Raw genomic sequence first — 16,041 nt, forward strand, 5'->3', positions numbered from 1 at the left:
AGATTGCAGACCCTGCACCTTGAAGACTTCAATTGTGTTGCTTTGCTGGGACGAGGTCACTTTGGAAAGGTATGAGGGGTGATCGGGAGCTTTTATGTTTTATTTCTGGGTTTTTTTTTGTCTTATTTGGCACCTGCTGTATAAACCTTACTGTTGAGTTGCTTCTGTAAGTAGCAGATAGTACTAAGTATCTAGGATTCAAAAATTTTCAAAGCATAACAATGCAACTGGGATTTATATATTTGTATTTATACTCTTGGGCAACTATAGTTTTTAATCTATAGAACAAAAATGGTTTAATTTGCTGATGTCTGTTAACTGCAGGATCCTAAGTGCTACTGTGATACCATTCTTTGTAAATGGCTGGATAATCTTACAGACTTTGAGATTTAATGCATTTTCTTTCACCAGCAAATATCCTTAGTATTTGAAATTTGTATTTTTTTTTTTAAGTATCTGACAACCCTGAGATGGACAAATGTTTTAAATTTTTTGTTTGTTTGGTTCTGGAATATATTAAGAATATTACATCTGGCTGCATTTCTGAGATGGCCGACAGGAATCATTGTCTGTCCTATTGTTGTTAGTTATAGGTTTGTGACTATTTTAATACCTCTCTGCATTCAAGGACTGAACATCTTACTTTAATGGGAAATGACTTGTATTGCCTGTACCTACTTGTGTGATAGCAAAGCCCATAAAATATGGGCTGCATCTTTATCATTTTGTCCATGTATTTTCTAAATTAATCCATTTTTGGAAATATTTAGCACTAATTGTGATGAGGCTTACTCTAGTTTTATTCCTTGATACATTGAACACTTTATTATGCTGTTTAAACGTATAACCTGTCTCTTACAAAACACTCAACATAGAGTGTGTTTTTCTGACTAGGGTTGCCTTGCTTGATATGGATAAACTCTCTTGTACGCTTGTCTTGGCCTATAACATGAGGCTCGGTGGTTAGCACTGCTGCCTCAGCACCAGGGACCCGGGTTCAATTCCAGCCTCTGGTGACTGTGTCTGTGTGTGGACTTTGCACATTCTCCCCATGTCTACGTGGGTTTCCTCTGGGTGCTCTGGTTTCCTCCCACAATCCAAAAGATGTGCCGGTTAGGTGAATTGGCCATGCTAAATTGTCCATAATGTTCAGGGATCCTCAGGTGCATTAGCCAGGAGTAAATATTGGGGAATGTGTCTGGGTGGGTTACTCAGAGGGTCAGTATGGACTTGTTGGGCTGAAAGGCCTGTTTCCACACTGCAGGGATTATATTTAAAAAAAACATTGTCTTTTTACTCTCTCAAACTTTTGTCTTTTAATAACTTGTAGCAGTTATTTTCTTGACTATTTTTGTCTTGTATTCAGTTTTAAAAGCCCTTCTTTAATAAATAGCATTCCCTGTTCTACTCTCCTGCCTCATGTACCACTCTACACTATGGTAAGCGCATCTTAGTAAAAGTCTGGCAAGGTAGCTAATTCCTTAATGTTCAGACTTTAATATACCAAATACAAACTATTACTCAATCATGTTCCCATTTTTCCAAACTCATTAGAATCCATCGCATTTTTCAAATATAAAAGTAACTTTTTTTTTCATTTTTTTCTTTATTTTGGGAACGAAAATTTTAAAAGTAACTGGAAACATATTTGACCTAAAGGATGATTTCACAATTAAGTTTTACATTTGAATACAGTTGCAGGAAAAAATGCCATTATTTTCATTGATTTTATGAAATTGTTTGCCTCAAAAGCTTTAAATATAAACAAATAATTAAACTTCATCTGTGGCTATAAAGTACTACAATGATACATGCTAAAGGTCTTTAGTCCTTTGCGGACAAAGTAAAATAAAACATTTTTGGGTATTTGGCATCCATTTAATAAGCCAAAGCACAGCATTAAGGACTCTATCATTCCCTGAAGTTTCTATATTTGCCTAAATATTTAGGAAGTTAAGATATTAGCAAGTTGTAGTGATCTTGTGATACTGAGACCAAGTAAAGTATCTGTTGTGTAAACCCAGTCTGCAGCAGAGCTGTCAAGCAGATAAAAGCGCAAAATCTATGTCTACTAAAGTAACAAATGTCTACAGTATTGTATAGTAAAGTCCTGGATTCCTCTCCGTTTCAACTTTATCTAATAAGTATCTGAGCCAGAAGGTCCCAATTTCATTGCTTGGTTTGTGTTGTGTATGAATCAGGGTGGATTGTTATCATTTAGAAACAGTACAGGTGAGCTCATCTCTATAGATTCCACAAGAGAAGCTTATTCATAGCTCCCATGTATCTGATTAAAAGTGCCTCTATATGTGTAAAGCTGTGATCAAAACAGATGTTAGCATTTCAACATCCTCTGTATACCTCAAGATATTGAAAATTCATTTTGAAACACTTGAAGATTGCTGTACTTCTGTTCTAACTAACTTACTTTATCCTAGGTTTTGCTAGCCCAACATAAATTGACTAAGAAAATGTTTGCTGTTAAAGCCTTGAAGAAAGGAAATATATTGTCTCGTGATGAAGTAGACAGGTGGGTGTCTGATGGCTGTGAAATGGACAGTTTTTTATTTCTTGATTTCCTTATCTTTACCCAGGGCATGGATTTTCTGCAAGGTGGGTGACAGCAGTGTTAGCTGCCCAATTTACATGAATAAATTCGTAGGTGTATTGGCTACCATTCTCAGAGCTTGACTCGTGTGATTGGATTCTGACTTGATTTTGAAAGCATTTGACTCCCGTGGCATCAAAAAGTTGACATTGCATGTACATTTTCAGCCTTGTGTAAGAAAAATCCCTGTTGGTAAAAAGTGTTTACACAATAGTGTCAGCTTTGATTTTGAAGCCCATGTACTCTTATTAATGTGTGAAATTCTGGCTGTTTATTATTTTTCATAAAACCCTGAATCTGAGATCAGTTAAGCCAATAAAAATGGGAATTGTGGATCTTGATGTCTATCCCCTTCTGCTTAGAGTTCTAACTAAAACTAATTCTGTTATTTTAGTGTAGGACAGTTGTGATTTGATGATGTACTTGAATTGTAACCCTAAGATTACCATTAAAACTGCTTAATTCATAGCTGATACAGATTCATTTGTTTTAATAACTTTGCAATAATTCTTCTCTGTACCATTGTAGGAAAGCCATGGAGTAGTCTAAAATTATCCTCATAAGGAGGGAGATGTGGATAAAAAGCGAATGTCTGAGCATATTGATCACCTGTCAGTGTCTAGCTGTAATTAATTTTTGAGGTTCAGTCAAAAATTTGAGTTTTCTCCTTGCCTCTGGGTTTTAGAGCTGCTTAACTAGACACCAATATCAGAAGAATGAGTGAGGGCGGCACCCTTGTTGTCATGCTTATGCTAGCGTGCTCAACACTGAACAATTTGGTGATTTTGTTTCTGATATTGAGGGTGGGGTTGGTGTTTCTGGCGTGTGGTCCCATTTGATGCAGCTGCAAAATATTTAATCATGGCATTTAACATTCGCAAGCCCAGTATTTCTTGCTCATTCCTAATTGGTCTTGAAGGTGGTTGTTCACCACTACCTCGAAATTCTATTGATTATTGTGAAAGTATGCCCACAGCACAGCTGGGGAGGGCATTTTCAGGTTTTTGATCCAGCAACAATGGGGAAAAATTTGACTATATAATTCCAAGTCAAATTGTATGGGTTTTGGAGGGAAGCTTTTTCAGGTGGTGGTGTTTGCATGTGTGTGGTGTCCTCCTTGGTGGTAAGGGTCATGAGTTTAGAAGGTGAGGTTGAAGGAGCCTTGGCAACTAGTTACAATGCATCTTATAATATGCGCTGAAAATGTGTTGCTGGAAAAGCGCAGCAGGTCAGGCAGCATCCAGGGAACAGGAGAATCGACGTTTTGGGCATAAGCCCTTCTTCAGGAATGAGGAAAGTGTGTCCAGCAGGCTAAGATAAAAGGTAGGGAGGAGGGACTTGGGGGAGGGGCGTCGGAAATGCGATAGGTGGAAAGAGGTCAAGGTGAGGGTGATAGGTCAGACTGGGGTGGGGGCGGAGAGGTCGGGAAGAAGATTGCAGGTTAGGAAGGCGGTGCTGAATTTGATGGATTTGACTGAGACAGGCTGGGGGGAGGGGAAATGAGGAAACTGGTGAAATCCGAGTTCATCCCTTGTGGTTGGAGGATTCCTAGCCGGAAGATGAGGCGTTCCACCTCCAACCGTCATTTCGCTGTGGTCTGACGATGGAGGAATCCAAAGACCTGCATATCCTTGGTGGAGAGGGAGGGGGAATTGAAATGTTGAGCTACAGGGTGGCTGGGTTGGTTGGTCCGGGTGTCCCAGAGGTGTTCTCTGAAACGCTCCGCAACTGTCATTCTAGAATCCCAACCAATGTATGTAGCTTATCTGTCCTGTTAATATCTCGAAGATTTCGATCTGATCACACATTAACCTTCTAAATTCTAGAGGAAACAGACTTAATTTGTATAATCAGTCCCAACCCTCGGACTCAGCACCGCCTTCTTGACCTGCAATCTTCTTCCTGACCTCTCCGCCCCCACCCCAGTCTGACCTATCACCCTCACCTTGACCTCTTTCCACCTATCACATTTCCGACGCCCCTCCCCCAAGTCCCTCCTCCCTACCTTTTATCTTAGCCTGCTAGACAAACTTTCCTCATTCCTGAAGAACAAAAGAAGCCAAATTATATAAATATCGAGCGTTTGTCGAATTCGGTGTGTGTTTTGTCCCTTCCTTGTGACTTGCAAGTGTACAAATAAATGACACTACTGCTTCAGATTTTTGTCTCGGACTGAAATTATTGAAGTGAGTGAGCTTTGTTTCTCACCTTTACGGAATGCTGATAGGGGAGGGGAGGGAAATATCCTTGGTGGTGGGGTCCGTTTGGAGGTGGTGGAAATGACGGCGGATCTCCAGCTTCTGCAGACCTCACTTTCTCCATCTTATAATATGCACCGGTTGCCACTATTTGACAATGATGTAGAAGATTCTAAATAAGGAAGTCACTTTTATCCTGGATTGAGCTCCTTGAATGTTGGTGGAGCTGCACTTAGGTAAGTGGGAAGTATTCCATCATACTTCCTGAATTGTGCCTTTTTAAAATAGTAAACAGGCTTTGAGAAGTTGGGGTGAATTACTTGTTGCAGAATTCCCAGCCTTTGTCTTGTTCTCATTGCTTCAGTATTCATATGGTTAGTCCAGATAATTTTTCTGGTCAAAATAATCTCTCTCCATGTTGATGTGGACTTAGCAGTGGTAATGCTACTGAATAACAAGAGATGGTTAGACTCTCTCGTTGGAAGCAATCATCAACTGTCACTGAAATGGCAAATAATATTTGCACTATATTTATTTGCTCAAGCTTGTAGCGCTCTTGTGGTGAAGTGGTACTGCCCATACCTTTGCACCTGGAGGCCCAGGTTTGAGTCCTGCTTGCTGCACAGTTGTATAATGTCTCTAAACACTGATTTAGAAAGTACCTATGAGCCCACTCCTGAATATTATCTAGGTTTCAGTGAATGCAGACACCTGGCTGCTTAATTTGCTGAAGGGTTGCAAATGGTGCTGAATAATTCAGCGCTGGAAATGTGTTGCTGGAAAAGCGCAGCAGGTCAGGCAGCATCCAGGGAACAGGAGAATCGACGTTTCGGGCATAAGCCCTTCTTCAGGCTTATGCCCGAAACGTCGATTCTCCTGTTCCCTGGATGCTGCCTGACCTGCTGCGCTTTTCCAGCAACACATTTCCAGCTCTGATCTCCAGCATCTGCAGACCTCACTTTCTCCTGAATAATTCAGCACCAATCAGCAGTGAACATCCTACTTCTGACCTAGGTTGGACCTGGAAGCAACCTTCAAAAGCTCCTGCAGTGATGTCTTGGGTGTTTGTGATGGGTATGACTCCAAACAGTGGAGAATTATCCCCCTGATTCCCATTGATTAAAATTTCCTAGCACTGCTTGAAGCCATACATAGAACATAGAGCATTACAGCGCAGTATAGGCCCTTCGTCCCTCGATGGTTCCACAGGTCGGTGCAACATTCTGAAGCCTATCTATTCTACACTATTCCATTTTCATCCATAAGTTTATCCAATGACCATTTAAATACTTGTAAAGTTAGCGAGTCTACTACTGTTACAGGCAGGGTGTTCCATGCCCATGCTACTGAGTAAAGAAACCACCTCTGACGTCTGTCCTATATCTATCACCCCTCAATTTAAAGTAATGTTCTCTTGTGCTAGCCATCGCCATCTGAGGGGAGCAAGACTTTCTGTCCACCTTAACTAACCCTCTGATTATCTCATGTCTCAATTAAGTCACCTTATGACTAATGAAAACAGCCTTTCCTCTCAAGACCTTCCCTCCATTCCAGGCAACATTCTAGTAAATCACTTCTGAACCTTTTCCAAAGCTTCCACATCCTTCCTATAATTCGGTGACCAGAACTGTACCCAATACTCCAAGTGCGGCTGAACCAGAGTTTTGTACAGCTGCAACATGACCTCATAGCTCTTAAGTTCAATCCTTCTACCAATAAAAGCTAATACTTATGTCAGATACTCTGACATAACAGCAATAACCAACTCATTTTGGGTTAGGTGTCACTTCATAGTGCTTTCAACAATACCTTCCGTCATTGCAAATTGAATTTGTTGGGTTGGATTTGTCTTGCTTTTTATGGACAGGATACATCTGGACAATTTTCCACATTGACAGGTAGATTCAGTGTTTTAGCTCTATTCACATAACTACAAAGGGGGTGAACAAAAGTCTTATGAAAAACAATCACAAACTAGATGTGGGATGTGTGAGAAAACCATTTTAAAGGTGAGCATTTCACAATGTATTTTATATATGAAAAGAAGTTCACTCAAAGTTTAAAGTGACCTCTTATTATAATAGGTATCATTTATTGATTAGATTATTAAATCAAATTGCTATTTGATTTTCTAAAATGTGTATATAAATGAAGATTACTGAACTCAAACTCAACCCTACTTGTATGTATTCTTTCTATTTTTAGCCTAATGTGTGAGAAACGCATCTTTGAAACAGTAAGTTCTGTGCAGCATCCTTTCCTTGTGAACCTCTTTGCTTGCTTTCAAACTACAAATCATGTTTGCTTTGTGATGGAGTATGCACCTGGAGGAGACCTAATGATGCATATTCGTTCCAATGTCTTCTCTGAACCCCAAGCTAGGTAAGTGCTCAATGAGAATATGGAACTCAATCCCATGTATTGTGATATGGACAAGCCATTCATTCAGATAAAACACGGTACTGTGTGGTAGTGATTACATTACTGGACTCCCTAAATCAGAGACTTGGGACTAATAACACAGAGAACATGAGTTTAAATGGTCAGTTTGAATTCAATTTTTTTTTTAACCTTGTAAAAGCTGACCAATAAAATTGACTACAAAGCTTTTAATTGTTGCAAAGACCCAACTGATTCACTAATGTTTCTCCTTCAAAAAAAAGGAAAATCTGCCTGTACTTGTCATCTGATGTGACTCTAATCATATTCCAGTGTGACTTGATTATTAATTATCAGCTGAAGTTGCTAAAAAATGCACTGTTCAAACAATGAGGGATGGGCAACACACACACGTGCCCACATCCTGGGTGAATTGCAAATTTTTAAGTCTGCTTTAAGGGAGTATAAAATAGATGACATTCATGCAGACACTAGGAAAGATGAAAAAATGCAATCTGGCACATTTAATATTATAACAGGGAAATCTTGTGCACTTCAATTCCCAATTAGTGGTAATTCTAACTTGAAAAAAATACACAAACAAGATTAGTAAGTTTCTTGAAGTTAGTTGTGACTTATCAAATGCAGAGCTTTATCACCGAATTATCAACTTCTGGCAAGAATGTGCCAAAGCACTTTTTAATGAATATTGGGAAATCATACTTTTTACAGCTGCCTGTAGCTTGTTCCAATAAGTGACACTTCTTTTTGAGATAAATATTTTGGTACCTACCTGAACTCTTGCCTATATATTCTCATGTCTTACAGTTCTACCACAACTGCCTTGCTTTATTTTAGCCAAAACTACAATGTCCAATACTTGGTTTATAATCAGGTGATTCATTTGTCAATGGTAGCCAGAGCTAGTAAATAATGGTTGCTGCAATGAGGGAAGAGAAGAAACCTTTGTACAAATAATGGGATGAAATGATGTAGCTACCTGAGACACTAAGTACACTTGTTATGTTTCACATTAGTATGGTATGTTCCCTACCAAACTACTGAGGTACCGACAACTCGTGGACTGTGGTGTTTCTAAAAGGCACTCTCCTCCACCTCAACGTTGACAGTGAATGCTGGCCTTGCCAGTGAATATCACATCCCATACAAATTAAATAGAACATGTTCCTGGTGGTGTGACCTGATTGTGCGTTTAAGCTAATGAAGGGAAATAATTGAATGAAAATAGAGAACAAGGGAATAATAAACTGAAATGTATAAGTTCAGTTAAAAGCATGTGAAAATAGAATACACAATTATTATTGGATGTGGAATAATTTGATGTTTAAAACATATCCAAAATCTCTTGGATTTAAGAGGTGTGAAAACCAGCTGGGAAGGCATTGGGGTAGTAGTAATGTCACTAGGCTAGTAATCGAGAATTCCAGGCTAATTGGAATGAGAGTATGAATCTAATCATGGCAGATGGTAACAATTTGAATTCAACAAAAAGCTATTTAACATGATGGACACAACCATTGTTGATTGTTGGAAAAACTGGTTCACTAATGTCCTTTCTGAGGAAGGAAATCTGCCATCGTTATCTGGTTTGGCCTATATATGACCCCAGACTGTCAGCACTGTGGTTGACTTTTTTTAGGTGTGCTCTGGGCATTTGGTGAGGAGGTAAATGCTGGCCTAACCAGCAATGCTCACATTTTGGAACAAATTTTGAAACCCCTAAATTGGGATTAAAATTATACACTGCCAGCATGTTCAATGGCAGAATGGAATTTTTAGACTAAATTTGTCTTCCTTGAGAACAATGCTAAATTAATTGCAGATAAGTTCGATAAGAATATGTCAACTGAGTCCATTTATTAACGTAGTCAAATTCACTTGAATTAGTGAGATGACGTTTTATTGTATCTCTCCAGGTTTTATGCAGCTTGTGTTATCCTTGGATTGCAATTTCTACACAAGAAAGATATAGTTTACAGGTAACTACTTTAAGTATGTCATTGGTCTTGTTAACTCTTCTCAAGCTTAGTCATTTTGAAAAATTTGTAAATTAGTTTGAAGTTTAAAAATGCTTCATTGGAACACTAGACTCTTCGTAGGATTGGAAGGTCACGTTAGCTTTAGCTGCTGTTTGCTGTAATTGAGAAACTTGGCAATTTCCATCCTAGCCACTAGATGGAAGTCTCTGCCGGGTTGGAATTCAGGCTAGACAGTAATGGCAGTGGAAGAAACATTAGTTCCACCGATGTAGTTTCGTAAAGATATATTGATCCTAAATGTGGAAACCTCTGTGGAAACTGATTCTTTTTGTTGAAGTTGAAATTGAGGGAAACTTCTGATTTTTTTTAAAGTGACGTCTGATGGTTTGCAAGTTTAAATCTGCATCCTTCTACTGACCATGGTAGTATGCTGTGCCTACACATTCAGATCATCAATATTTAGTTTTTAAAAATTCATTAGTATTGGCATTTTAAACAATCTTGAAATGCCTTCTGAGGAAATGACTGACAACCTGCCAGAATGTATGTAATTTATGTAAGTATTATTTAATTTTAACTGCAATAAACATAACTGTAGATGTGAAACTGCCTAAGTTTTCACCTCTGTCTTCCACAGGGATTTGAAATTGGACAATTTGTTGATGGATGCTGAAGGTTATATTAAAATTGGTGATTTTGGGCTCTGTAAAGAAGGTAAAATGCCTTGTTTCCCATTAAGTAAGCAAACTGTCACATCATAGATTGTTTAAGGTGAAGCTCTTAGGAAAAGTATGAAACCCAAAAAGATGACGCCTATGAATTCCTAGTTTTTTTTTGTTTGTTTTAATCGAGGTGCTGCATTTTGGGAAGGCAAATCTTAGCTGGACCTAGACACTTATCGATAAGGTCCTAGGGTGTGTTGCTGAACAAAGAGCTTGGAGTGCAGGTTCATAGCTCCTTGAAAATGGAGTCGCAGGTAGATAGGGTAGTGAAGACGTGTTTGGTATGCTTTCCTTTATTAGTCAGAATATTGAGGTACAGGAGTTGGGAGGTCATGTTGCGGCTGTACAGGACATTGGTTAGGCCACTGTTGGAATATTGCGTGCAATTCTGGTCTCCTTCCAATTGGAAAGATGTTGTAAAACTTGAAAGGGTTCAGAAAAGATTTACAAGGATGTTGTCAGGGTTGGAAGATTTGAGCTATAGGGAGAGGCTGAACAGGCTGGGGCTGTTTTCCCTGGAGCATCAGAAGCTGAGGGGTGACCTTCGAGGTTTACAAAATTGAGGGGCATGAATAGGGTAAATAGGCAAAGTCATTTCCCTGGGGTCAGGGAGTCCAGAACTAGAGGGCATAAGTTTAGGGTGAGAGGGGAAAGACCTAAGTCAACTTTTTCATGTGGTGGTGTATGTATGAAATGAGCTGCCAGAGGATGTGGTGGAGGCTGGTACAATTGCAGCATTTAAGAGGCATTTGGATGGGTATATGAATAGGAAGGGTTTGGAGGGATATGGGCCGGGTGCTGGCAGGTGGGACTAGACTGGGTTGGGATATCTGGTCGACATGGACAGGTTGGACCGAAGGGTCTGTTTCCATGCTGTGCATCTCTGACTCTATGACTCTATTCTAAATAATGGTCCATCAGCTTCTCTCATTGCAGAGTGGATAGAGGGTTTTTCGGTGTAAGTATTATGTTACACTACTTCCAGCTTAGTGATTATCTTCTAGCATTTGGAAGGGTGGGGTAGAAATCAGTAATTAGCCCATTTCTGGTCAGTGACTCCTGTTGGATAGGCATCAGTACACCAATGTTGAATGAAAGAGCATTGGATGCAACTGTGCCTCCATAAGTGAATAGCCAGATTCTACTCACCCATCTGATACATATTCCTTGTTTTGGAGCATAGATAAGGTACTAGGGTGTTGCAGAATCACACCCCCAGTCAGAGTCCAATCTCTAAAGAGAAAAAGGAAGTCTTTTGAGAAGGAAAGGAATACATGTTTGTCACTGCATAAAAGTTACAGGGAGATGATGGATCGAGAAAGTCATTTGCCCTAAAAATAGATGAATTTAAGGTGGACTTAAGCTAAAGGCTGACTTTTGATTCAGAACAGTAAAACTTCAAACCAAAAGTGACATTCTTTACCAAAGGAGGGCTCTCTCGAGGGGACAGTGCAGATAATATGGGAGCTTTTGAAAGCTACTCATCAGGTAGCAACTGTGGTTAATGATGTGTCACTAACTGACAGGACTGAATCAGAGGTGGCTCCAGCAAAAATTGTCTTAGTATAGAAATTTAAAAGGTTGGAGCAGTAGTAGACCATTGGTCCTTCAAGCTTGCTTTGCCATTCATTATGATCACGACTGATCATCTCTCCAACCTCTTGGCGCTCACGTCTCATCCCTGATGAAGGGCTTTTGCCCGAAACATTGATTCTTCTGTTCCTTGGATGCTGCGTGACCTGCTGTGCTTTTCAAACACCACATTCTGAACTCCAGCATCTGCAGTCCTCACTTTCTCCGTCCAAGTTATAAGCCTGTTCCCACTTTGTCCTCCATATCCTTTGATCACTTTAGACGTAAGTGCTATATCCAACTCTTCCTTGAAATCCTATAACGTTGCGGTCTTGACTTTTTTCAGTGGTAGTAAATTCCACAGGTTCAGCCATTCCCTCTGGATGAAGAAATTTCTCTTCATCTCAGCGGTTTATCCCATTATCCTTCTATTTCCCCCATTCTTCTGAACTCCAGAAAATACAGTCCTTACTGATTCAACCTTTCCTCGTATGTAAACCCTGCTGTCCAGGAGTCAGTCTGGTAAACGTTTGTCAAGAGCCTTTTGGAAGTCCAAATAAGCCACATCTGCAAACCTCCCACCCTGCGCACACAACTTAATGGATCCTTACACTCCAGGGGTTTGTCAAGTCTGACTTTCCCTTGTGTAAATCTATTTTACTTTGTCTGATTCTGCTGCTCGTTTCCAAGTGCTGTGCTATTAATTATTTTATTATGGATTCTAGCATTTTCTCCCACTACTACACTGGTCTATAATTCCCTGTTTCCTCTCTACTTTTTTTTTTAAATGGAGGGGTTATACTAGCTACCCTACAATCATATTTAGAATATGACCACCGTGCATCTATTATTTCTAGGGTCACTTCCTTAGGTATTCTGGGATGTAGATTATTAGGCTTTGGGGATTTCTCCGCATTCAATCCCATTAATTTCCCCAACACACTTTTTTTTCTCTACAAATGCTGATTTCCTTCAATTCCTCTCACCACAAACGCTGGTTTAGTGAGTGTTTTTTGTATTCGCCTTTTAAAAACCGAGCCAAGTGTACATTTAGTTGCTCAGCTATTTCTTTGTTCCCCATTAAAAATACCCATGTTCCTGACTTTAAGGGACTTGTGTTTGTCTTCACCAATTTTTTTCCTCTTTGCATACCAAAGGAAGTTTTACAGTCAGTTTTATGTTCTCTGCAAGCTTACTCTTTGTACTCTAATTTCCCTTTTTTTAATCAATCTTTTGTCCTCCTCTTGCTGAATTCTAAACTTCCCACTCTCTAGGTCTGTTTTGTTCTGGCCAATGGAAATGCCTTTTCCTTGGATCTAATACCATCTCTTGTTTCCCTCTTAATTAATGCTTTGACCACATTTTCCCATTTTGCCTTTGCACCAGACAGGAATGAACGATTGTTGCCCTTCACCCATGCACTGTTTGAATGGTTGCCATTGCCTTTAAACTGTCATTTCATTAAATAAAATTCCCCAAACTATCATAGCCAATTCCCACCTCCTATCATCATAGTTCCTTTACTTAAAGTCAGAACCATAGTTTCAGAATCAACTACATCCCTCCAGCTTGATGATGAATTCTATCATATTATGGTTGCTCATCCCGAAGGGGCCTCTCAACTAGATTGCCAATTATTCTTTATTCCACAATACCCAGTCAAGGATGACCTATTTTTAGTTTCTCCAATGTATCGGTCCAGAAAACCAGCCTGCATATACCCTTGGAATTCCTCCTTACTAATTTGATTTGTTCAACATATATTCAGATTAGAGCCGCCCATAATTACTGATATACCTTTATTGTAAACTTCTCTAATTTCCTGTTTAATGCTATTCCCAAATCACCCCTAAATTTTGATCTATATACGCCCCTTGGTGTTTCTGAGCTCTACCCATATAGATTCCACATCAGAGCTAATATTGTTCTTCATTATTGTGTTAATTTCCTCTTTAACCAGCAATACAACTCCATTCCTTTTCTTTTCTTTGTCCATCTTAAATAGTGAATAACCCTGGATGTTCAGTTCCCATCTCTCATCACCCTGTTTTTGTGTATGTAATCCTGACTGTATTTGTTTTCATTTATTTGCACTTTTTAAATTCATTGACTTTATTGCAAATGTTCCACACATTAAGGCACAAAGCCATAAGGTTTGTCTCTGTAACATTATTTTTCTGGTTCCCATTAATTTTCACCATGTCTCTACTTTATCCTGGCACTTGATTTCTCTGCGTATTACTTTTCTTAATCCCCTTACTGTTCTTTGCTCTTGTCCTTGATTCACCTTCCTCTGACTCCATGCATAGGTACGCATCTCCCTGCCATTTTAGTTTAAAGCTTCCCCAATCACTTAAGCAAATATTATGTCTAGGACATCAGTCCTGGCCCAACCTAGGTGTAACCTGTCTGATTTGTACTGGTCCCATGTTCTCCAGAACTGGATACAATGCCCCAGGAATCTGAAAATCAGCCCCCACTTTGAGCACTGATATTATTGAAGGTGAAGGAATTGAACTTAGGGACTGAGATTGACTGATCCTGACAGGCTGTTACCTTCTATATGTGTGACTTAAGTTCTTTTAAATACTTCTGTTGCAGGAATGGGTTCTGGCGATCACGCAAATACGTTTTGTGGAACCCCTGAGTTCTTGGCTCCAGAGGTGCTGACTGAGACCTCATACACACGAGCTGTTGACTGGTGGGGTCTGGGCGTGCTTGTATATGAAATGCTGGTGGGAGAGGTGAGATCTTTGTTTCTCAAAGCAGTGTGTTGTGTAGGTAAATACCTATGATGGACCAATAGGTGGGAAAGTAAGTTTCAATGAAATAAGAAGACATTTATAAATGTGAATGAGCCAGAATTTGGCAGATGAAGTTCAAACCTGGGTAAACGTGAGGTTATGCACTTTGTTTGGATGAATAGAAAGGCAACTTTTTATCTAAGTGAAGAGAAACTTCAAAGAAATCAGGTGCAGAAAGTGTCTTTCTGCGTGAATCACAAAACTAGTATGCATATGCAGCAGGCAACAAGGAAGGTAAATGGAATTTTGGCATTTATTTCTAAAGAAACAAGAGAAAAATAGGAAAGTGTTGCTCAATTGTACAAGACATTAGCGAGACTGCATCTGGAGTATTGCTTACAATTTTGTCCCCTTACTTGGAGAGGTGTAGTTCTATTGGAGGAGATTCACTGGATTGATTCCAGGGGTGAGCAGTTCAGGCCCATAATGTGTCTCATTTAGAAGAATGAGAGGAGATCTAATTGAGATATATCAGATGACAAAGTTGACATAGAGAGGAGGCTGGATCAGTGTTGCTGGAAGAGCACAGCAATGCAGGCAGCATCCGACGAGATTTTGCTGCTCGTCGGATGCTGCCTGAATTGCTGTGCTCTTCCAGCACCACTGATCCAGAATCTGGTTTCCAGCATCTGCAGTCATTGTTTTTACCATAGAGAGGAGGCTTCCACATGTGGGGCAATCTGGAACGAGATTTTGTGGAACCCCTGAGTTCTTGGCTCCAGAGGTGCTGACTGAGACCTCATACACACGAGCTGTTGACTGGTGGGGTCTGGGTGTGCTTGTATATGAAATGCTGGTGAGAAAGGTGAGATCTTTGTTTCTCAAAGCAGTGTGTTGTGCAGGTAAATGCCTATGATGGACCAAAAAAAGGAAGAAAGATCCTAGGAGGAGGCATGGGTGGCCGTGGCTGACGAGGGAAGTTAAGAAACATATAAAATTAAAAGAGAAAAAGTATAACATAGCAAAGATAAGTGGGAAAACGGAGGACTGGGAAGCTTTTAAAGAACAACAGAGGATTACTAAGAAGGAAATACACAGAGAAAAAAATGAAGTACGAAGGTAAACTGGCCAAAAATATAAAGGAGGATAGTAAAAGCTTTTTTAGGTATGTGAAAGGCAAAAGAATGGTTAAGACTAACATCGGGTCCTTGAAGACAGAAACAGGGGAATATATTACGGGGAACAAAAAAATGGCAGAAGAATTGAATTGGTACTTCAGATCTGTGTTCACTGGGGAAGACACAAGCAATCTCTGAGGTAACAGTGGCTGAAGGACCTGAACTGAAGAGAATTTATATTTGCCAGGAATTGGTGTTGGAGAGACTGTTAGGTCTGAAGGCTGATAAGTCCCCGGGGCCTGATGGTCTACATCCCAGGATACTGAAGGAGGTGGCTCGAGAAATCGTGGATGCGTTGGTGATTATTTTCCAGAGTTCGATAGATTTGTGATCGGTTCCTGCAGATTGGAGGGCGGCTAATGTTGTACCACTTTAAGAAAGGTGGGAGAGAGAAAGCAGGAAATTATAGACCAGTTAGTCTGACCTCAGTGGTGGGAAAGATGCTGGAGTCTATTATAAAGGATGAAATTACAACACATCTGGATAGTAGTAACAGGATAGGTCAGAGTCAGCATGGATTTATGAAGGGGAAATCATGCTTGACTAATCTTCTGGAATTTTGAGGATGTAACTCTGAAGATGGACAAGAGGGAGATCCAGTAGATGTAGTGTACCTGGACCTTCAGAAAGCTTTTGATAA

The 16,041-nt window shown here is 39.8% G+C and overlaps 1 protein-coding gene across 1 annotated transcript in view; it reads left to right on the forward strand.

Moving 5' to 3' along the window:
• Positions 1 to 16,041, forward strand: part of LOC122564991 (serine/threonine-protein kinase N2-like) — a 55,781-nt gene that overhangs the window by 36,176 nt on the left and 3,564 nt on the right. Inside the window, exons 14-19 of the mRNA XM_043720594.1 lie at positions 3 to 69; positions 2,439 to 2,530; positions 7,012 to 7,188; positions 9,123 to 9,185; positions 9,823 to 9,899; positions 14,081 to 14,223. Of these exons, the coding sequence (XP_043576529.1) occupies positions 3 to 69; positions 2,439 to 2,530; positions 7,012 to 7,188; positions 9,123 to 9,185; positions 9,823 to 9,899; positions 14,081 to 14,223 (619 nt within the window). The remainder of the gene's footprint in view (positions 1 to 2; positions 70 to 2,438; positions 2,531 to 7,011; positions 7,189 to 9,122; positions 9,186 to 9,822; positions 9,900 to 14,080; positions 14,224 to 16,041) is intronic.

This window comes from Chiloscyllium plagiosum, chromosome 30, assembly GCF_004010195.1.
Source record: "Chiloscyllium plagiosum isolate BGI_BamShark_2017 chromosome 30, ASM401019v2, whole genome shotgun sequence".
NCBI lineage: Eukaryota > Metazoa > Chordata > Chondrichthyes > Orectolobiformes > Hemiscylliidae > Chiloscyllium > Chiloscyllium plagiosum.